Source organism: Theropithecus gelada, chromosome 1 (genome assembly GCF_003255815.1).
Source record: "Theropithecus gelada isolate Dixy chromosome 1, Tgel_1.0, whole genome shotgun sequence".
Taxonomy (NCBI): Eukaryota; Metazoa; Chordata; class Mammalia; order Primates; family Cercopithecidae; genus Theropithecus; species Theropithecus gelada.
The window spans coordinates 19,001,754-19,024,050 of record NC_037668.1 but is presented as its reverse complement, the minus strand read 5'-3'; the positions used below and the strand labels follow the sequence as shown (position 1 = coordinate 19,024,050).

At 46.5% G+C, this 22,297-nt stretch overlaps 3 protein-coding genes across 11 annotated transcripts in view; 1 reads left to right on the top strand and 2 right to left on the bottom strand.

The window, feature by feature from the left end:
- Positions 1–7,187: 7,187 nt before the first annotated feature.
- CHTOP (chromatin target of PRMT1) lies at positions 7,188–19,899 on the bottom strand. Of its 6 annotated transcripts, XM_025399000.1 has the most exons (7): positions 19,376–19,408; positions 19,175–19,250; positions 16,539–16,620; positions 14,744–14,897; positions 11,062–11,248; positions 10,119–10,256; positions 7,188–8,423 (listed from the first exon to the last, which is right to left on the bottom strand). In XM_025399000.1, exons 3-7 carry the CDS (start codon positions 16,601–16,603, stop codon positions 8,218–8,220), a joined length of 750 nt encoding a protein of 249 aa, XP_025254785.1. In that variant the 5' UTR covers positions 16,604–16,620; positions 19,175–19,250; positions 19,376–19,408; the 3' UTR covers positions 7,188–8,217. The 6 variants fall into 6 exon arrangements, with proteins under 6 accessions (XP_025254785.1, XP_025254802.1, XP_025254812.1 ...); XM_025399017.1 differs by lacking the exon at positions 19,376–19,408 and having other exon boundaries at positions 16,534–16,620; positions 19,175–19,244; XM_025399007.1 differs by having other exon boundaries at positions 7,196–8,423; positions 11,062–11,245; positions 19,175–19,536.
- A 1,462-nt stretch (positions 19,900–21,361) lies between these two features.
- The window catches only part of S100A13 (S100 calcium binding protein A13), a 14,456-nt gene continuing 13,520 nt past the window's right edge, over positions 21,362–22,297 (top strand). The window contains exon 1 of one of the 2 annotated variants that reach the window (XM_025376430.1): positions 21,362–21,469. The gene's annotated coding sequence lies outside the window, so the exon portion shown is untranslated. The remainder of the gene's footprint in view (positions 21,470–22,297) is intronic. The other variant, XM_025376392.1, reaches the window with a different exon arrangement.
- The window catches only part of S100A1 (S100 calcium binding protein A1), a 4,455-nt gene continuing 3,621 nt past the window's right edge, over positions 21,464–22,297 (bottom strand). For all 3 annotated transcript variants that reach the window (XM_025376348.1, XM_025376337.1, XM_025376328.1), the window contains one exon: positions 21,464–21,805. In XM_025376348.1, coding sequence (XP_025232133.1) covers positions 21,662–21,805 — 144 coding nt within the window. In that variant the 3' untranslated portion in view covers positions 21,464–21,661. The remainder of the gene's footprint in view (positions 21,806–22,297) is intronic.

Here is a 22,297-nt window from a genome sequence, read left to right as displayed (position 1 = left end):
GGGTCAAGAGGTCCTCCTACTTCAGCCTTCCAAGTAGCAGGGACCAGAAGTGTTAGCCACCATGCCTGATTAATTTTTTATTTTCTGTAGAGAAGAGATCTCACTATGTCTGGTGCCCAGACTAGTCTGGAACTCCTGGGCTCAGGTGGTCCTCCCACCTCAGCCTCCAAAAGTGTTGGGATTACAGACGTAAGCCACCACGCCTGGTCTATTTCTAAAGAGTATATTTTTAATGGCATTAAATATGTACAAAACTGCATGTATCCAAATTTCATTCCTTTTTAAGGTTGAATAATATAGACATGCAGGCTGGGCATGGTGGCTCACTCCTGTAATCCCAGCACTTTGGGAGGCTGAGGCAGGAGGATCACCTGAGCCCAGGAGTTCAAGATCAGTCTGGGCAACAAACCTAGTGAGACCCTGTCTCTACAGGAAATAAAAAATTAGCCAGGCATGGTGGCTCACAGCCATGGTCCCCGCTACTTGGGAGGCTGAAGTAGGAGGACCTTGAGCCCAGGAAGTCGAGGCTACAGTGAGCCAAGATCGTGGCACTGCATGCACTTCAGCCTGGGTGACAGGGTGAGACCCTGTCTCAAAAAATAAAAATACATTTTATTTTTTTTTGTTTTGTTTTTTTGTTTTTTGTTTTTTTTTTTTGAAACGGAGTCTCGCTGTGCTCCCAGGCTGGAGTGCAGTGGCGTGATCTCGGCTCACTGCAAGCTCCGCCTCCCGGGTTCACGCCATTCTCCCGCCTCAGCCTCCCAAGTAGCTGAGACTACAGGCGCCCGCCACCACGCCCGGCTAGTTTTTTGTATTTTTAGTAGAGACGGGGTTTCACCATGTTAGCCAGGATAGTCTCGATCTCCTGACCTCGTGATCCACCCGCCTCGGCCTCCCAAAGTGCTGGGATTACAGGCTTGAGCCACCGCGCCCGGCCATAAAAATAAATTTTAAAGTTTCCTTAGTTCACTTTTTTCCTTTCATTTTTAGAGACAAGTACTCACTCTTGCTGAAGCTGGAGTGCAGTGATGCTATCATAGCTTACTGTAACCTCAAACTTCTGGGCTCAAGCCATCCTCCTGCCTCAGCCTCCTAAGTAACTGGGACTACAGTCACCTGCCCCCACGCTTGGCTAATTTTTAAAATTTTTTGGTAGAGACAGGGTCTCCCTATGTTGCCCAGGCTGTTCTCGAACTCCTGGCCTCAAGACAACCTTCCATGGTTTTCTTTTTCCCTGAGGCTTATGAAGACAATGATTCCTTTTGGATTCGGTGTGGTTTTTCATGGCTTTCCAGATAATTTACATCTGTCTCCTAGGCTTTAATGTGTTCCAGTGGCTCCCAATTCCCTAGGCCATGGGGAAGGATGTATGTGCAGAAATGCTTCTGGAGGACAGGCAAAGGCATCCATAGTGATAAATAGGCACCAGAATGTTCAACCTCAAGCTTCATCTTCAGTAATAAAGGAAGATAAGGCATTTGAATCACTGTGAGATTTGGTGGTCAGCAGCTCTAAACCTGAGACCCCAACTATGATAACTTTTTTTTTAAATTTTCTGTAGAGACGAGGCCTCTCTGTGTTGCCCAGGCTGGTTTTGAACTCCTGGATCAAGCAGTCCTCCCACCTCGGCCTCCCAAAGTGCTGGGATTACAGGCGTGAGCCACCAAGCCCAGCCCCAACTGTGATAACTTGTAAAATCTTATACACTTACACTGGGTGGGGTGGCTCACGCCTGTAATCCCAGCACTTTGGGAGGCTGAGGCGGGAGGAATGCTTGAGGCCAGGAGTTCACGACCAGCCTGTGCAACACAGGGGGACTCCCATCTCTACAAAAAACTTGATTAAAAAAATAATAACTGGGCATGGTGGCACACACCTGTAGTTCCAGCTACTCGAGAGGCTGAGGTGGGAGGATCGCTTGAGCCTGGGAGGTAGAGGTTGCAGTGAACTGTGATCATGCCACTGCACTCCAGCCTGGGTGAAAGAGCAAGATTCTGTCTAAAACACACAGACACACACACACACACCCCAAAAACAACCTTATACACTTTTTGTCGTTGATTACGCTTGTGTCCCTGTATCTTCCTCTCTGGTGAATAGAGTAACGCTCTTGTGAGAGGCTAGGAGCTTATTTTGGGAGTAAGTGGCAAGGCAACTGCAACCTGCTTCATAGTTGGGCCTTGGGAAAAGGAAGCCCAGGGGAGAGAGTGGTGACAGTGTTGAAGAGGAATGGAAAAGTGTTGAAATCTCTAAGGCTTGTACTGGAGAGAGAAAACAGGTGTTGACCTGGGCTGGGAAAGGGCCTTGGAGGTTGATGGTCCACTGTTTGCACAAGAAGCCCTTGGGTTAGGCCACTGTCCTTTCAGGTGCCTCTTCAACTCTTTAGATTAAATGCTCCCTAATACCAGATTTAGCAAACAGAATAAACAAAACACTTGGGACACCAGGTAAATTTGAATTTCAGATAAACAACCAAAAAAAAATTTTTTTTTTGAGTCTTGCTTTGTTGCCTGGGCTGAAGTGCAGGGGTGTGATCTCCGCTCACCTCCCGGGTTCAAGTGATTCTCCAGCCTCAACCTCCCGAGTAGCTGGAATTACATGCGCCCACCACCATGCCTAGCTTTTTTTTTTTTTTTTTTTTTTCCCTCCAGATGGAGTTTCACTCTTGTTGCCCAGGCTGGAGTGCTGTGGCGCAATCTCGGCTCACTGCAACCTCTGCCTCCCGAGTTCAAGCAATTCTCCTGCCTCAGCCTCCTGAGTAGCTGGGCTTATAGGTGCCTGCCACCACGCCTGGTTAATTTTTGTATTTTTAGTAGAGACGGAGTTTCACCATGTTGGCCAGGCTGGTCTCAAACTCCTGACCTTAGGTGATCCACCCGCCTCGGCCTCCCAAAGTGCTGGGATTACAGGCGTGAGCCACCGTGCCCAGCAACAACAAATAATTTTTTTAGTATGGTTATCTAGTAATCTGACTTCAAAGGCTGGTTCTCTGAGGAAAAGCATGTGTTTTGTTTTTATGCTTTCCTTTTTCTTGACCTTTATCTCTCATGGGGTCTATTGCAAAGGCCTCCTGATCTTCTTGCCTGTAGTCTGTATATTCCAGGTCAGTCTGCATTCTAAAATACCAGTCAGATTTCATAATACACCTGCTTAGAGAAAATTAGTGCTGAAAGGAATTTTAGACTCTCTCCTTTGTTCCTGGGACACTTGTGAGGAAAACTGGGCAAGGGTCTTGAAGAATCCTTGAAGTTTGATAATAGGTTGAAGGCCAGTGCTAGTGTAATTTTTCATTCTCTAAACATGTATCACACTCTAGGCCCAAGGTATTCAGCACAAAACCCCCTTCCTCCCTGCCTTCACCTGTATCATACAGCTGTGGCCCGCCCTCCTCCAGGCCTTGGCTTTTCCAGAGAGACTGAAGATATAGGTTCTAATAACGCCCCTTCCCAACCAACTACTGCACATACGACCACCATGCTGTTTGTATGTCAGGGTCCAATCAAGAGAGACAAATGACACAGTATCAACAGGGAGAGTTTACTGTAAAGAATTATCAACTCTAGTTGATAACGGGGGATTGGAGTAATGAGGAATTGGCTAATAAGCAGAGAGAACTCTAAAGCACATAGGAAGAGCAGATGTTAGGAGCAGCTGTTACTCCTAGAGTTAGAGTACATAGGGAAGAGCCCTAGCCACCAGGTCTGAGATCCAGACATTGTTGAATATATATATATATAAAACCAAGATTTTTAAAATATATATATATATAAAAAATCAAGATTTTATATATATATATAAAATCAAGATTATATATATATATAAAATCAAGATTATATATATATATATATAAAATCTTGGGGTGATGAGTTGGGTGCTTTTGGGATTTCAGTGACTACAAGCCTTTCTGTTCTAGACTTTAGGTCTCTTCTCATCTCCTGGAAGCGCTGGCTCTTCCCTACCTCTCAGACCCTCTCTTCTGACTCTGTTCTGCCCATGCTTAGGTTGAACTGCCTTCTTGCTGGCTACCTCAAGGTGGGTTCTGGGGTAGGCCCATGTGGAAGCTCTGCGGGAACATGCTATACTCTCAGGCAGTACACATAGTGCCCTCTGCCTGGAGGCCACCCGCAACCTGCACCCTCTGTAGAGCCTGGGTGGGACTTAGAAGAAGGCCTTTCTTGTGGGAGAGAGGGTTCACAGAATGGTGTCTGGTAATGCCTTTAACTGGGGAGGAAGACCTGAGAGTCAGACTTCTTTGGGCCTCTGTGAGCTCCAAAGGATAGGGATGAGGATATTCCTGGTTCATCCTGCTTTCTGGGAGGCCAAACCTCTGTTTGGGGAGCCTTACCATGCTTCACTGGAAGAACCGGAGGGGCAGCAGTAGCGGCGGGAGCTGGGAGGGGTTAGGGCAGGCAGTCAGGTCTGTGGTTCTAGCTATCTTAACTGGTGCTCCTGGAGAGCTGCCATCCCCCCACATCCCCCATGGGTGAATATCTGGCCAGACCCTAGGACTCCTGCTTATCACAAAAGGGTCAGAGGCTGAAGGCGAGGTCCTGCCTTGGAAGTGCTGAGGAAAACATTAGGGGCCTTTCTTCTTTTATCTTTCCCGTCTACCTTTCCCCCATCTCCTTTCTCTTCTCTGTTGTCTGAACTGGCTTTCCTCTTGAAATTAAACTTGAGAGTATATGCTTTGAATTAAAATCCAAAGGGGAGGCTGGGTGCGGTGGCTCACGCCTGTAATCCCAGCACTTTGGGAGGCTGAGGTGGGCAGATCACCTAAGGTCAGGAGTTCCTGTCCAAAAAAAAAAAATTCCAGAGGAAAGTTTTAGGACTTTCTGAGGGAACCCCTTCTCCCATCTCCTCATGGATATGTTTAAATCTTGAGCTGATAATCACTTACACTAAAGGGTAAGAAACTAAATCGCCCGGCATGGTGGCTCATGCCTGTAATCCTCACAAGGTCAGGAGATCGAGACCATCCTGGCCAACATGGTGAAACCTCGTCTCTGCTAAAAATACAAAAATTAGCTGGGCGTGGTGGTGCATGCCTGTAATCCCAGCTACTCGGGAGGCTGAGGCCGAATTGCTTGAACCAGGGAGTGCGAGTTTACAGTGAGTGGAGATTGCACCACTGCATTCCAGCCCGGCGACAGAGCGAGACTCCAAAAAACAAAAAACAAAAAACAAAAAAAACCCCCCAAAACCAAGCCTAAATGGAGCATTTAGTGAATCCTTTAAAGAGACCTCATGGGGATCTTAGCTGTCCCAGGTTGCCCACACAGTTTGAGGCCTATGACTGGGGGCTGCTGCCACCATTAAGGGTCCCAGAGCTGTCCAGGGCCTCAGTCTCCACCCTCAGGAGTCATCCTGCCCTGCTTCACAATGCTCCCCTCTCCTTCCTTCCTTGCCCCTGGAACAGGTGGTCAGCCAGAGTCCCCAGCACACCTGACTGGGTCACTAGCCAGGGTGTGATGTAGGTGGGAGAGCCCACCCAGGCATAAGTGGGAGCCTCTACCCTAATCCCTGCTGGGTCCATGGAGCTAGCCATAGTAGCAGAACCTTTTTTTTTTGTGACGGAGTTTCGCTCTCGTTGCCCAGGCTGGAGTGCAATGGCGCAATCTCAGCTCACTGCAACCTCCGCCTCCCGAGTAGCTGGGATTACAGGCATGTGCCACCATGCCCAGCTCATTTCATATTTTTAGTAGAGATGGGAGTTTCTGTGTTGGTCAGGCTGGTCTCGAACTCTTGACCTCAGGTCATGTGCCCGCCTCAGCCTCCCAAAGTGCTAGGATTACAGGGATGAGCCACCGCGCCCAGCCTCAGGTGTTCTTTCAGCAGTGTACCTTTACACTTGGTTCCCTCTGCTTGGTGTATTCTTTTCTCTATACTTTCCCGTCTTACAAGATCCAGCTCATCGACCTCTTCCCTGTGCTCCCAACCTTACAAAGGATGCCTTCGTTGGTATGGCAAGCCATCAGCACATGGCAGCTGAATGAAAGGCTGACCCAGAGGTGGTCAGGTTCACTCACCTTGTCCCACACAACCAGTGACTGAGGATGACAGGGACACAGGCCTCAAGAGACCCTGGGAACTGTAGCAAGCAGTAGGTGGGGCTGGAGGACCCTCGGCTGATAGGAGAGTTTCCTGTGCCCCACTGAGGGGCAATTTGGGGGTAAACTCTTTCATGAGGTAGGAAGGACATAGAGGAGGTAGAGATGGAAGCCTAGGCTATGGCAGTCACCTCCTTCATTCAGAACTCTTAAGCATCAGTCTCCTCTGGGATGGGAGGGAGCCTGGCATTTTGCACTTGTTGGGGTTGTCGGGGAAGGGGAAGTCGTCGTGCTTTAGCACTGGAAAAGGCAGAGGGAGCTGAACTGGGGGTTCAGTTCTGCAGTCACTGTCCAACCTGTAGCCTTCTGCTAGACCCCCACTGCCCATCTCCCTTAGCACCTTCAGACACCCCACATCACAGTCAGGATTCAAGTTTGGGTTGTCCTGACCAAAATTTCCTTCCCAGTCCCAAGTACAACGTCCTAGCAGGTTAGAGTGAAAGGCAGCCCAATGACAACTGGCTTGGCTGGGCGCTACCAGGTTCTTTTCTCTTCCGCAACACAGGGAAAAAGGGAAGTATGTGCCAGGGCCCAAGGGCCCAGAATGTTGCCCAAGACAATCCTCCTCGAGTTTTTGTGGGCATGGTATTATTTCTGCAGAGCTCTGAGGAAGTCAAATTCTTCACCTTCTGCTCAAAGCCACAGGCTCTCCAGAATTTTAACGCAAGTAGGAAGACAGAGACTCTCAACCACACAAGGGGTATATCAAGACATCATTAAAGTGGCTGGGTGCAGTGGCTCACGCTTGTAATCCCTGCACTTTGGGAGGCTGAAGCGGGCGGATCACCAGGTCAAGAGATCAAGACCATCCTGGCCAACATGGTGAAACCCTGTCTCTATTAAAAATACAAAAATTAACTGGGTGTGGTGGCACGTCTGTAGTCACAGCCACTTGGGAGGCTGGGGCAGGAGAATCGCTTGAACCAGGGAGTTGAAGGTTGCAGTGAGCCAAGATCGCGCCACTGCACTCCAGCCTGGTGACAAGAGCGAGACTCTGTCACAAAAAAAGAAAAAGTAAAAAAAGACATCATTAAAGTAGCCATGGCATTTTGAGGCACCCCAAATAAAGAGAGTCCTGGGTGGATCTGAGCAAACGATTTGTTATAATGAACCAGAAATACAAGATTCTACTGCAACTGGAACAGTTGATAGAATATGGTTGAACTTAATTGAACCTTCAAGGGAAATAAAGGTGAAACAAAGCTAATGAGTGGGAAAGTCCAAAATTAGTTTGCGATAAAACATGAGGATATAATTGCATTTTAGCATGGGTATCTTCTGACCTCTTCCAGCAGTTCGTCTGCCATCATTCTTCCTTCTGACACACCTACCAAATCAAATGGCTTCTTCCTCTATATTGCAGTATAAACCAACCCTATAGTATCCCTCTGGCCATGATACACACCCTGGAGAAAAGTTTGTAAATCTCATACAAGGGTAGAAAGTGCAATTCAACCCAGCACGCTGGTTATGGTATATGTGGTGTCAATGTACATGACAGCAACTTCAATCAAATCAGAGCTGCTACCACAGGTAAGCAACCTCTTATGCTGCCCTGTAGTGATGTCAATGTTCTCAGTTTACTAAATTATCAATGTGGAAGAATGCATTTTTGAGCTCCAGACTTTCTAAATATTTTAAATAGGCTATCAAAGAGGATGTAACAGAACCCTATCTCAGAAACCTAAGCATCAGGGAGGAACACTGACCGGTTTTTCTGGCATCTTTCTGTGGGGGCAACAGAGATGAACAAAAGAAATGTTAGCATGTCATAGCATATGACAAGTGAGGGGAGACAGAGGTAGGAAGAGGATGTTCTAGCCACAAGGCTAATGCATTTGTGTTCAAAGAGAAGTCTGGGCAAAGGAGGGGAACCCCCCCCCCCCAAAAAAAAAACAAAAACAAAAAACCAAATTAAAGGACAAAAGGGTTTCATACAACACAGTATCAAAAAGTAACACACTAAATGCACAAGCTGGTGGCAAGTAAGTCCACAACCTATTGTGATAGGTCCGTCCAGCATCAGTCAGATTTCTTCTCATCTGTTATCTCAAGGTTATTTACAGATGTGTTGACTAACAAGAGTCTCTCATGGGAGGGTGGGCAGGCTTCAATCATTGGTTTCGGGATCTGTCTGCGCCATGTAGGCATCCAACTCAGCATCCAGGTGTCCTTTTGTTTTCGACATGTATGCATCCAATTGGTTGTCCAGTTGCTCCTTGGTCAATACAGGGCGAGTTAGGGCACCTCTCCCTCGTCCACGGCCTCGGCCTCGGCCTCCAAAGCCCCCTCTTCCCCGACCTATCATACCCCGACCTAGCCCAAAGGGGGGGAAAAAAAAAAAAAAAAAGAGACAGTTACAAGTAAGTTTAATAGGTGCTGTAGTAAATGCCCCTTAGAGCAGTGGGGCCTAGCTGAGAAAAGCTGAAGGGCAGGGCAAAGAGGAGAAATCTGGAAAAACAGGAAACACACTGGGTAGAAAGCAACACATGGAAAGCACACATAATGAATCCTCTATCACATGATCATCTCTAAATGCTAATTTTAACCATTTTTATTCTATCAATAAAGGAAAATAATTAACTGACAACTGTAATTTTAAAAAACCTTAATCGATCCTAAGATAAAATTACCTAATATTTGAGATTCACTAAGTTCGTAATTAAAATACGTGATAGATAACCCCATTTAGTAAGATAGAGAGGTGGTAACAAGGGCACAGAGAATGAGGGGTGTGAAGGTAAGACAGTTTTCAAATTAAGTTTACTGGAGACCCTTCTGGAAAGTCATCTCATCTTTCCTTAAGCTTATCAAGTCTAATGAGCTAACTGACCTCATGTGTCAGGAGACTGAGGAGTTTTTCTGACATAGGAACAATGTAGGGGAGATTTGAAAAAATATTTTGAGTTGTCCTAGCTATTTCTACCTCTAATTCTAGTTACCTTATGACAACTGACAATTGTGGTTATCTGAGTAGTCTGAATTCAGTTAACAAAACAAACTCAGCTTTTTGAAAAGTTATTTTAGTCTCTGCCACCCTCGTGATGTCTCTCTATCAGAATCCAAGTCAAGATAATTTGGAAACATGTTATTTCATCCTGAAACCCAAACTAGCTTGCACTTCACTCAGTAAGCCAAGTATCATATAATGGGAGAGAAGAAAACAAGCCCCTGGTTATCAACTTAGAAAAGTTATTATTCCTTGGCAACTTCAAGGTCAGAAGTTATGGAAGACCCAAGACACCTTTTAAGAGAACCAAAGCAAATATACACAGGGGCTACAGTAGTGTTTTTTTCCTGGACAGGTGTTGTTGGAAGTTTTCCAGTAAGCTCTGAACCAGAAGGCTCCCATGAGATTTAGTATTAACAGCAGCAACACCATTCAACTCTTTGCCAATCTAGGTCATGAGGTCACAAGACAGACTTCAATAAATTTCAAAGGCAAGATTATCAACAAGAGCCAGTTAAGTTAACTGATGATAATTCCATCTTGCTCTCTACCTTGAGCAAAAAAAGTCATCTCTGGTTCTCCACAGGCAAAAATGTGACACTGAATTTATCTGGTTTCAGAGCCAATGCCCAGCTCCAAGTCTCACCACCCTCTTAACTCTGCTTCACCTTTGTACCTCTCTCTCTTCTATATTCTCATGTGACTCAAACCAGGATCTGGAGCTACATGGTGGTGTGTGGTGGGGCAGGGGCAGAGAAAGGTAAAACCTAAACTGACCATTTTGAGGGGTATTTTCAACTGTACAATTTAAATTTGCAAGAGCCTGGAGGAAGATGGTGTATAATCTGGCTCTATAATATGCACTTGATTGATTCTTGGAAAAATCATGAGACTTTTGCACTACCAGCATGGCAATTTGAAAAATAAGCCAGTTTCAAATAACAAAACAAGACAAACAAAGAAGCCTGCCTATGACTTGAAGCTGTGCAGAAAGGTGGCTCTGAGTTTTTAAGGGAGGAAAGTAAAGGGGAGCTACTCTCTGAAGTTGGTAGCTGACTAACCTCTACCACCGATTCCGCCACGACCCATAGCTCCACGCCCTAGGCCCCCTCTCCCAGGACCTCCACGACCTCGAACACCACCTCTTCTTAAGCCCATTCGGGGAGCTACGGCTCGTCCACCTCGGAGCAGGTTTTGACCTTGGAGAGGAGGCATACAATGTATATGCAGGTAAATCCAAGAGACACAAAGTAGATTCTAACCAAAGGAAGGCGGTGAGGGTTAAATGAGGGTAATTCAGTTAGTTTTTCGGTTGGTTGGGGCAAGCTGCATACTGCAAATAGATTAAGCTACTCTTTATTCAATCAATTCAACAAGTCTGACCACAAATCCATTTTTGGAAGAAGTTGGGAGTTAATTCAATCAGTAAGTGCATACATTTAATAAATATCTACTGAATAATCAGATAGATGCCTAGCATTATGGTAAATTTAAAAATAAATGCTATGGTTCCTGATCTCAACAGATTATTCTAGGGAACAAGAACTATACAGGGAACAGAACAAGAGTGCCCCAAATGAACATACATAGGTAAGTGCTGTGGGTCAACTTGTCCTCTTTTTCCAGCTGTATCAGTGTTTTACTAGCACCAGGAACAAAGAGTTAAGATACAGGTCAAAAGACCTATAAATTTCTTACGTTTGACTTACTTCTAGAACTTGAATGTGCTTTGATTCAAGCAGCAGCAGGGTGTTTTAAAATGGAATGGAGATGACATGAATTACCTGTTGTTACGCAGGTCATAGCCTCTCACCATTGCACATTATCAGAAAAGGAATGGTATCGATAAAAGACATGCAACACTATTAAAAATATGTGATTTCACAAGTTATTATATTAATACAAATTCAGGCTTAAAGATGTTAAACGAACGTGTCCATAAGCAGCCCAAGAGAAAAGGGAAGGGAGTAGGGCCCGACAATTATCAGGGTACACAGCACTGACCTCGGAGCGACATCCCGCCCCTAAGTAGGGTTCTGGTAGCACGTCCCCCACGTAGTCCTCCTCTGGGCAAGCCTCTCTGGATTATGGGTAGGCCTCGTCCTCCGATGGCTCCCCTGGCCAGGGCCCCTATGGGTCGGCCTAACCGTGCCTGGATGTTACTCTTACCCAGGCGCTGCTTTAAGCTCTTCTGGAAGAAAAGGTGTTAGGGGATTGAGATCAAAAAAGCAATCCAACAGGATTTGGCAACTCAAAGTGCAGAGAAAAAGAAGCAAGTGAGATGCTGGTGTGAAGGGAGATAAACCTGCTGTGGGTGTCATAAGGATCCCAAACCAGAAGCAAGCCTTTGCCTCAGAACATGTTATACAAGCAGCAGAATTTTGATCCAGAGCAGAAACTCCAAGAAGCTCAAGGGTGGTCCCATGAAATGGGCATCTCCACAAATTACCTCACTAGTTTGGCTACGTATGTCATACACTGCCAGTTGAAATTTAAGTTTCAGTAAGAACATTCTATAGTTCAATCCTGGATTGTACTGCTTTTCAACTACAGGTTGACGATTATATAACTTGATTCATACCTGCCCATGGACTACCACTGTCTTCAAAGGCTTACTCAAACACCACAGGAAGTTCATCATACTCTGGGCAAAACTTAAATTACAAGTTCACTTGAGTTCTTGTCACTTAACAACAACATTGATTTCTCAAAGAGGCCCGTGTGCTCCATTTTTCCTCTGGGAATCTATTTCCAGATGGTCCACTTTTTACCTTAAGATGTAAATAAACACAAGAAAGTCAAACCTCCTTTCATTTCTTAAAAATCCCTAATTCCATGCCTGCACTTGCAAACAGCTCCTTTAAAACAATATGATGACCTTAAATTCAAAATAAACATGTAACTCCAATATATCTCCACAGCCAGCCAGCCAAACATATGTTAGAATTATTCGGGTGATTACAAAACTCAGGGCCATATACGAGGACAAGGACACACTACAGAGATAGAGTATTTTTAAGAATCTGTTCTCAGAAAACCATTAAGACTACATCTGAATTAAATTCCTTCAAAGGAAAAAGGGACAGCAATAGCCCTGAACACAACCAAGGTCCTAGCAAGCCTAATCGTCCATAAAGTCATCAGTCAATATGAAAGAAGGTAAGTTCTATGGCCCCTTCAGGCTCCACCCAGAAGTGACTACCAATGTGTGTGTGTTTTCTAATCATACCTCTCAAAAAACATGCCGTGAAGCATTATTGTTAACTTTCTAGCACAAGATCATAAATCGCTTCTAATCAGTGGGAAAGGCTCCAAACATTATGCATCTAGCATAAGTAGGTGTAACCAACCATAACGGCCTGTCCTATTACTCCCCTGATTAACACACAATTATGAGGTCAGACTGCATTCCACAAGTCTCTTGCATTCAGTTATCCTGCATATATTAATTTCCCAAGCTTTGTGCTTTAAAGGGAGAACTGTACAGTGCTCGGAAGTTCTTTATCCATTCCAATCCTTAACTGCCACCAATACTGGCCTTTAATATTAACAGGAAACTTAAGGATGTCAACTCTACCACTTAGTTTTCACTCTAGAGCTGTGCTGCGTAAGGCAGCCTCTAGCTACATGTGGCTATTTAAATTATTATTATTTTTATTTTGAGACAGAGTCTCGCTCTGTCGCCCAGGCTGGAGTGCAATGACACGATCTTGGCTCATTGCAACCTTCGTCTCCCAGGTTCAAGCAATTCTCCTGCCTCAGCCTCCTGAGTAACTGGGATTACAGGCGCTGTCACCACGCCCGGCTTATTTTTGGTAGAGATGGGGTTCTGTCATGTTGGCTAGGCTGGTCTTGATCTCCTGACCTCAGGTGATCCACCTGCCTGGGCCTCCCAAAGTGCTGGGATTACAGGTGTGAGACACCAGACCCAGCCTAAATTAAAAGTAAATTTTATTTATTTTCTTGAGACAGAGTCTCACTGTCGCCCAAGCTGGAATGCAGTGGTGCTATCTCCACTCACCGCAACCTCCACTTCCCGAGTTCAAGATATTCTCCAGCCTCAGCCTCTCGAGTAGCTGGGATTACAGGTGTACTTCACCATGCCCGGCTAATTTTTTTTTTAGTAGAGATGGGGTTTTGCTGTGTTGACCAGGCAGGTCTCGAACTCCTGACCTCAAGTGATCCGCCTGCCTTGGCCTCCCAGAGTGCTGGGATTACAGGCCTGGCCTAAAATTAAATTAAAAAAAAATTAAGCTCCTTAATTGCACTAGTCACATTTAAAGTTTTCAATGGCCACATGTGGCTAGTGGCTACCGTACCAGATAGCAAACACAGAACATTTCCATCGTTATAGAAAGTTCTGGCTGGGCACGGTGGCTCATGCCTGTAATCCAAACACTTTGGGAGGCTGAGGCAGGCAGATCACTTAAGGTCAGGAGTTGAAGACCATTCTGGCCTTGAACCAACATGGCAAAACCCCGTCTCTACTAAAAATACAAAAATTAGTCAGGCATGGTGGCGGGTGCCTGTAATTCCAGCTACTTGGGAGGCTGAGACAGGAGAATTGCTTGAACCCGGGAGGTGGAGGCTGCGGGTGAGCTGAGATTGCGCCACTGCACTACAGGCTGGGTGACAGAGTGAGACTCATCTCAAAAAAACAAAACCACATAAAAAAATTCTAGTGAATATTACTACTCTGGATCGGGACTACTTCCTGCAGAGCCTATACTTAAAGCTTCTTGTTGAAAGGTCTTTTGGAATGATCTGTCAGAGACTCATCTTCAGCAATTTCCATTTACTCTTGGAAAATGGTGGTGCCTTTTGCTGCTTTCCTGAGTCAGGGAGGAATCCAGTCACTCCAAGGCTTAAGACAGCCGAAGCAGAAAGTCTTGTTTATTTTTGGTCAGTGAGCCCAGTGGTTCAGGGTGGGGGTGTAAGGGTGTTATATTTAACTGCTGAATTTATGCACAGCCATGCAATGCTACCAAAGCCCTTACAGTTGCATGGCACCGCCCTCCAGACGCCCAGCCACAGCTTGGACATATCCTTCCACAGCCACTGTCCGGACTTGCATATAAATTCTATGAATAATAAAGAGTAGGTTTTATTCAGGTCTGAATAGGATTATCTCTCACTGTAAGTTTGAAAGAGAACCCCTAACTCAAATTACTCAGTACTCTTGCTCCACTTTACTGGTAAAACTTTAGGTGCTGTGGAAATGAAGGTCACTCTACTCTGTATATTTTAGCATTGAAAATCTTTGACTAAGGCCAAGCAAACTCCCTGCACTAGGGGAACAAGAATAAAATTATTTCCCTGGTGGGTAAATCATTTAACAGAGAGTAAAGGATGCTGTGAGATTATCTAAAGCTGAAATAAAGTTTCTTTGTGGAATAAGCCATTAATTTATGTTAAGCGTTAAAGATCAGAAAACAAAAGATTAATACTCATTGGTAACAGAAACAGGCCACATAGATGGCAAACTCCCTAAAAGAGAAAGACAATAAAAAGTTACTTATTGGTACCTGCCAAAATTGGAATTCTCTGAACTTCTCTTTCTTCCAGAGAAGTTTCAGTTTTTTGCCCTGAGCCACTTTGCAATCATCCATCACGTTCTGACAGCCTCAGTGGACTCCCTGACAGAGATCACCAGCTGCTTCTGGAGCATTAAGACCCATTCTCTCACCTGCTTAAGTTTTAATGCTGCCTGGACAGAGGGTCTATTCTCCATCTGCTGGGCCAGTCTTCTGTTTCTGGCACTGGCTAGCTGCTGTTGTTGCTGCATCGAAGCCCGAATATTCACTGGCGTCGGCTGTTTGTTCTTCAGCATATTAGTAAAGCTTCAAGGTCGAACAAAATGGATGTTTAAATAAAAGCTTTATTACAAACATTTATTGGCATTTTCATGGCTTGCTAGACCAGGAGCTCCAGATCCCACGAACTTTTAAGTAAAGTGGTACACTTAGATCAAGGCTGATGTGGGTTAAAGACTCCTCTGTTTCCACAAACTTGCAAGAATCAGAAACTCAGAAATGCAGCTAAGTGCAGCACATTCAACCAAAAGTGATAACAAGGGCTCAGGTAACGGCTTTTAGAGAGGTGGAAGGTATGAAAAACACGCAATAAGCAGATATGACAAGAGACAGAAGATATAGTTTCAAAGACAAACAAAGAAAGCCTAAACCTTGGGGGATCCAAGGTGCATTCTAAGGCCAAATATGAGGAAGGACTAGAGCACCTTCAAAGCTCACAGCAATTAACATACTCTCATAAATTACAGGAGTGTATCACATTTTAAAATATGTCACTTAGTAACATGCAAACATAAATATTATGTAAACATAAATAATTAGCCTATAGCCAAAGAGATAAGGAGAGAAGCACACATGCCTCAGAAGAGGCAAAAATAGACATTAAGTAAATTCCAGTGGTCTAAAGTCAACTTAATGAAATCACTGATCAAAGGCAATCTTTTTTTTTTTTGAAACAGAGTCTCACTCTGTTCTCTGTTGCCCCGGCTGGAGTGCAATGGCACGATCTTGGCTCACTGCAACCTCCGCCTCATGGGTTCAAGTGATTCTCCTGTCTCAGCCTCCCGAGCAGCTGGGATTACAGGCATGCGCCACCACGCCCAGCTAATTTTTCTATTTTTAGTAGAGACAGGGTTTCACTATGTTGGCCAGGCTGGTCTTGAACTACTGACCTTGTGATCCGCCCTTGGCCTCCCAAAGTGCTGGGATTACAGGCATGAGCCACTGCGCCCAGCCAAAGGGACTCTTAATGAACAAAGTTGTCAGAAATAGAAACTGCCTTTAAATACTTTTACTTTTCTTAGTCTCAAATCATCACTTTTTCTGACTCCAAGTAGTTACTTTTGAAAGTTAGATTAGTTCGATCATTTATGAGCCCGTGAAGAGACTCATTATTTCTGTCAAGGAAGTGTAATGGAATGGAAGAGAAGAACACTTAACTGTAAAAGAATCCAAAACAAAACCAAACTAAAAGCAGAATGGAAAGAAAGTGAAATGGAGCAAAGCAAGTGCCTCTTACAAGGCCCAAGAACGACATTCAAGGACCTTTGGACATATTCATGGCTTGCTACCTGCCTCTTACAGGCCAGACACAACACTGCTGGCCTTGGACTAGGCAGCAAGCCTACTGTAGCCAGGGTACCATGCTACCGTGCTGCACGACCCCTGTATCAATGTAAAAAAATGTGAAAAGGGAGGGTGTTAGGAGTCTTTTAAAATACATCCCACCAAATAAATATTTCAGACAGCTTAACATAAAAGTCTACTGATAAGGGGTTTTGAAACAACCGCCCAATTTGTTTTGTGTACCACATGAGATGCAACTAAGAACAGAGGTCTGTAGCCTTCTGTTGGTATTTAGCTTAAAACTGGCTTTGTGCACTGGACCCCAGGGCCAAGTTAAGTAATGTTTTCTTAGGAAGGAGCTGAAGTTGCTGTTGGCTGCCTCACCGCTCATTTAGAGACATCTTGGTGGTGCTTTTTAGCACAACTTTCGGCGCTGACTGTGCAGCCATCTTCAAATCCCGAGAATCTACAAAGGACAATACGTAAAATGAGCAAATCACAATAGTGACAACATCATTTCTATAAGTGGCAAGGCCCAAGTCAACAATAAATAAAAAGGCCTTATCACTGATGACTTAAGAGCACATGAGGGCACATTTCAAGTGCTTAAATTTCTTTTTCTTTTTTTTTTTTTTGAGAGAGGGTCTTACTCTGTCACTCAGGCTGGAATGCAGTGGCATGATCTTGGCTGCAGTGAGTCACGGCAGCTGTAATCTCCTGGCCTCAAAGGATGTTCCCACCTTGGCCTCCCAGTGTTGGGATCACAGACATGAGGTGCCACGCCCAGCAAAAGTGCAAAAGTGCTTAAATTTCTATGGCAGTTACCTCACATTACTGTAACTTCAAGGTGGCTGGGCGTGGTGGTTCACCACCTGTAATCCTAACACTTTGGGAGGGTGAGGGCACAGGATGGTTTGAAGCCAGGAGTTAGAGATCAGCTTGGGTAACAAAGTGAGACCGAGTCTCTACTAAGAAAATAAATAAATAAATAAATAAATAGTAGTGCCTGGTGGCCAGCACCTGTGGTCCTAGCTACTCAGGGGGAGCTGATGTGGGAGAAGTGCTACAGCCCAGGGGTTGGAGGCTGCAAAGAGCTGTGATGACGCCACTGCACTCCAGCCTGAGAGAGACCCCATCTCTTTAAAACAAACAAACAACCCCAAACAAACTCCAAGGCCCAGAAAATACCCAGGAAATTCTCAAAAACGGCAGAACCCAATTTAGCAATCAAAGTATGGAGTCTGGCCTTTTTTTTTTTTTTTTTTGAGACGGAATCTCACTCTCTCGCCCAAGCTGGAGTGCAGTGGTGCGATCTCAGTTCACTGCAACCTCTGCCTCCCGGTGCAACCGATTCTCCTGCTTCAGCCTCCTGAGTAGCTGGGCCTACAGGCACGTGCCACCACGCCCGGCGAATTGTTTTTGTATTTTCAGTAGAGACGGGGTTTCTCCACGTAGGCTAGGGTGGTCTTGAGCTCCTGACCTCACCCGATCCATCCACCTGGGCCTCCCAAAGTGCTGGGGTTACAGGCGTGAGCCACCGCGCCCGGTCGAGTTTGGCTTTTTCTCTAGAGCAGTCATTTTCTTTTTTTTTTTTTTTTTTTTTTTTTGAGACGGAGTCTTACTGCGTCGCCCAGGCTGGAGTGCAGTGGCCGGATCTCAGCTCACTGCAAGCTCCGCCTCCCGGGTTCACGCCATTCTCCTGCCTCAGCCTCCCAAGTAGCTGGGACTACAGGCGCCGCCACCTCGCCCGGCTAGTTTTTTGTATTTTTTAGTAGAGACGGGGTTTCACCGTGTTAGCCAGGATGGTCTCGATCTCCTGACCTCGTGATCCGCCCGTCTCGGCCTCCCAAAGTGCTGGGATTACAGGCTTGAGCCACCGCGCCCGGCCCGAGCAGTCATTTTCAACCTTGACTACATATGACTTATCCAAGGAGCTTTCAAAGGGCCGGACAGGCCAGGCGCGGTGGCTCACGCCTGTAATCTCAGCACCTTGGGAGGCCAAGGTGGGCGGAATGCTTGAGCCCTAGAGCTCAAGACCAGCCTGGGCGACATGGCAAGACCCCGTTTCCATAAAAATATAAATTAATTAAAAAAATAAAAAATACAGATATCTGGGCCTAGATCAATTAAACCACAATCTCTAGTAACGAGGTTTGGAAATGAACAATTGTGGGGTGGAGGGAAAGCTACCTAGGTGCTTCTAGCGTGCAGTTAAAGTTGAAAACTACTGATCTAGAGTGAAAATATAGGCAGGGCCCGGCGCGGTGGCTCACGCCTGTTTTCCCAGCACTCTGGGAGGCCGAGACGGGCGGATCACCTGAGGTTGGGAGTTCGAGACCAGCCTGACCATCATGGAGAAACCCCCGTCTTTACTAAATATACAAAATTAGCTGGGCGTAGTGGCGCATGGCTGTAATCCCAGCTACTCAGGAGTCTGAGGCAGGAGAATCGCTTGAACTCGGGAGGCGGAAGCTGTGGTGAGCTGAGATCGTGCCACTGCACTCCAGCCTGGGCAAAAAGAGCGACACTCCGTCTCAAAAAAAAAAAGCCTAGTTTAAAAATTGGCTTTCAACTCCAGAATCAAGTAGAGACTTTTGTAACAATAAACTAATGATCTCGGGGAGTGCGTAGGAAAGGTTTTCTAAATTCACCTGGGGAATGAGCTCGCAAAGAGCCCTCCACAAAACTTAACCCTAAAGCCGCCATTAATTTCCAATATTCCTCAAAGTCTTGTATTTCTTAATCTCCCTACCATCCTCAAAGCCCTATCAAGACTTCCACTTTTGCTCAACCCAAGTTTCCTTTTAATCCCTATCAAACCCCAACCTCCATCAGTCCCGCCACCAGGTTCCAGTTCAGCCCCTCCCCCGCCCCTTCGCAGGGCTCCGCCTCCTCCCCCGGGCCTCCACGCTCCAACACCGTAGCTGTGTCCACATGCCACCACCCCCTTTCCGCGTCCGCCAGCCCCTTCCGCTCCCCAAGACCCCGCCACCCCGCTTCTTCTCACTACAGAAACTCACCGAAGGAAACAGACGCCAGTGCTCCTCCCGGGGCTGCCACCACGGCTCCGGCAGGCGGGCCGGGGACCGGCCGAACCTGAGTTGACGGTGGAGGGGCTCGGGTTAGCTAGATGGGCGGTTGGTCAGATGCGTAAGCGGTAGTATGCGAGCTCAGTTCGTTGTTGCTGGTTGGCTGTCTAGCCGGCCGATCCGTCTGCTCACCCGGCCTGCCCTTTCTTGCCTTTCGTCTGCAGCGGCCGCCAGCTCCGGCTCGGTGTCCAAAACAAAATGGCCGCCACATGCAGTGCTTGTGGGACCGGCTAAAATGGCGTCTACGCCATTACGTCAGGCGTCAGATCCGCTCACGACTAGAGGGCGTGAAAGATTTGAGCTACGCCTGCGCAGGGATCAGAGGCGGAGCCTTAGGGTGAACTTCAGCAAACTTTACCTCAGCGGTATAAGCAGTGCCCCGCCCCCTGGGGGCGTGGCAGTGGCCCTATCGGGGCGTGCCGGGACTTCAAGTTCCCGTAGTGGTTAAGCTGCAACCTCCTGGGTTACTAGTTAGTAATCAGGGTCTTAGAGGGGATTTGGGTTTCGAATTCCCTTGCCCCTCTGTTCTTTAGGCAAGGTACACCGTCTAAAAATCTTTACGCGGACTTGCCTCGTCTTCTTCCGGACAATTGGGCCTGGGGAATTTGCACTGGTTTTCCCCTCGTGGCCAGTCGCCCAGTCTGAGAGTTGTAAAGTGCCGTAAATGCTCCCGCCAAGGCCCAGGAGGCCAGTATTGGGAGCACATTCCTCTCCCATCCTGCGCTGGCCAACACCACCGCCCGTCCATGTTTTCCTCCTCACTTCCTCCCCTTCCTAACTTGGCCTAAATACTGTTTAATCCGTCTTGCGGGGGGTGCACCTTTGCGTCCTCGATTGCGCTTCCATGTCCTCCCTCCACACCTGCCATCCGTGTTTATTTTGTGGCAGACCTACATAGGGATTTCTCTTTTCTCACTTTCTGATTTGTTGTTGTTGTTGTTTTGAGACGGGGTCTGGCTCTGTTGTCCAAGCTGGAGTCAGTGGCGCAATCAATCACGGATCACTGCAGCCTTGACCTCCTGGGCTCAGGTGATCCTCTCACCTCAGCCTCCCAAGTCCTAGGATTATAGGCATGAGCTATGTGTCCTGCTCAATTAAGGGATTTTTCTTTCTTTCTTTCTTTCTTTTTTTTCTTTTTGCAGATGGAGTCTCGCTCTATCACCCAGGCTGGAGTGTAGTGGTACCATCTCGGCTCACTGCAACCTCCGCCTTCCAGGTTCAAGCGATTCTCCTGCCTCAGCCTCCTGAGTAGCTGGAATTACAGGCGCGTGCCACCACGCCCTGCTAATTTTTGTATTTTTAGTAGAGATGGGATTTCACCAGGCTGGTCGCTAACTCCTGACCTCGAGTGATCTGCCCACCTCTGTCTCCCAAAGTGCTGGGACTACAGTCCTGAGCCACCATGCCCGGCTTCAATAAGGGATTTTTCTAATGGCTATGTGCACAATACAGTGTGCATATGTTTGAGTAATGAGAGAATGACACATCTGTCCCTGCCCACCCTTTCTCCGCCCCATACGCACATGAAGACCCTTTCATTTTCCTTCCTGGCACTGGCACGTGTGTGTATGTGTGTGTGTGTAAGGCCCATGTGAGGATAAGGATCGTGGTTATTTTGCTTAATGCTGGAGCCTCAGTTCCTACACAGTGTTTACACACAGTACCACTTAGGTAAATGTTCATTGATTGAAAGAAGATTATTTTGGCCAAGCGCGATGGCTCACACCTGTAATCCCAGCACTTTGGGAGGCCGAGGCAGGCAGATCACAAGGTCAGGAAATCGAGACCATCCTGGTCAACATGGTGAAACCCTGTCTCTACTAAAAATACAAAAAATTAGCTGGGCATGGTGGCAGGCATCTGTAGTCCCAGCTACTCGGGAGGCTGAGGCAGGAGAATTGCTTGAACCCGGGAGTTGGAGGTTGCAGTGACCCGAGATCGTGCCACTGCACTCCAGCCTGGGTAACAGAGCCAGACTGCGTCTCCAAAAAAAAAAAGAAAGAAAGAAAGGAGATTCTTTCTTCCTCTGGTTTTATAGCTGAGAAGGTGATGTCTCCTCGACTTCCAACTGGAACCTTGAACCCCCACATTCCTGGACCTTGAGCTTTCCTCAAGTAGGAAGATGTAATGCACCTTGACCTCTTTCTAAAGAAGACACTTCCCCAAATAAGGGAAGTGGGATCCACCCACTTCCAGATCCCAGAGGAGACAGACATCGGATGGCTGGCGAGAGAGAAGCCTTTAATGAAAGATGAGTTGCAGGCTTGGACCGCTACTCTTGTGCCCTTGGTGTGTGTGTGGGTGGGGTGGGCAGGGGTGGGGTTATGGAGAGGGATAGGTGGGATGAGGTGGAAGCAGGGGCAAGAGGCAGATCTGGGAGGGTGGAGAGGAAGGGCGCTGCCCAATGTGGCTGTCTGCTCAACTGTTCTCCCAGAAGAAGTTGTTACAGGCCACTGTGAGAGCAGCCACAAGCACCACATACTCCTGGAAGTCCACCTCCCCGTCTCCATTCTCGTCTAGCTCCTTCATCACCTTGTCCACAGCATCCACATCCTTCTGGGCCTGTGGTGGGAGGAGAGGAAGAGGGAGGTGTATAGGGAGGGGTACAGCACTGAGTCAGAGGCAAGGGGGTGGTTGAGGAGAAGGAGGCAGAGATGAGCGAGAGGAACTGCACTGAATTATGGGACTATTTTGGGCCTCAAAACTCTTGAGGGCTCCTGTTGCCTACAGCATAAGCTCTTTCACCGGGCAGAATGAATAATAATAACACCAGTTACCGTATGTTGAGTGCCTACAATACAGCAAGCACTACACTAGGAGCTTTACAAGCACTGTCTAATTTAATTCTAATACAAATAACGTGAGGTATGTTTCATTATTTCCATTCTAGAGAAGAAACAAATTGGTAATTGGTGGTTAAATAAATATGCCCAAAGTCCCACAGCTAGAAAGTAGCAGGGCTGGAATTTGAACCCAGTCCAATAAAACCTCAAAACCGGTGCACTTTCTTTGTTTTTTGGTTTTTTTTTTTTTTTTTTTTTTTTTTTTTTTTTT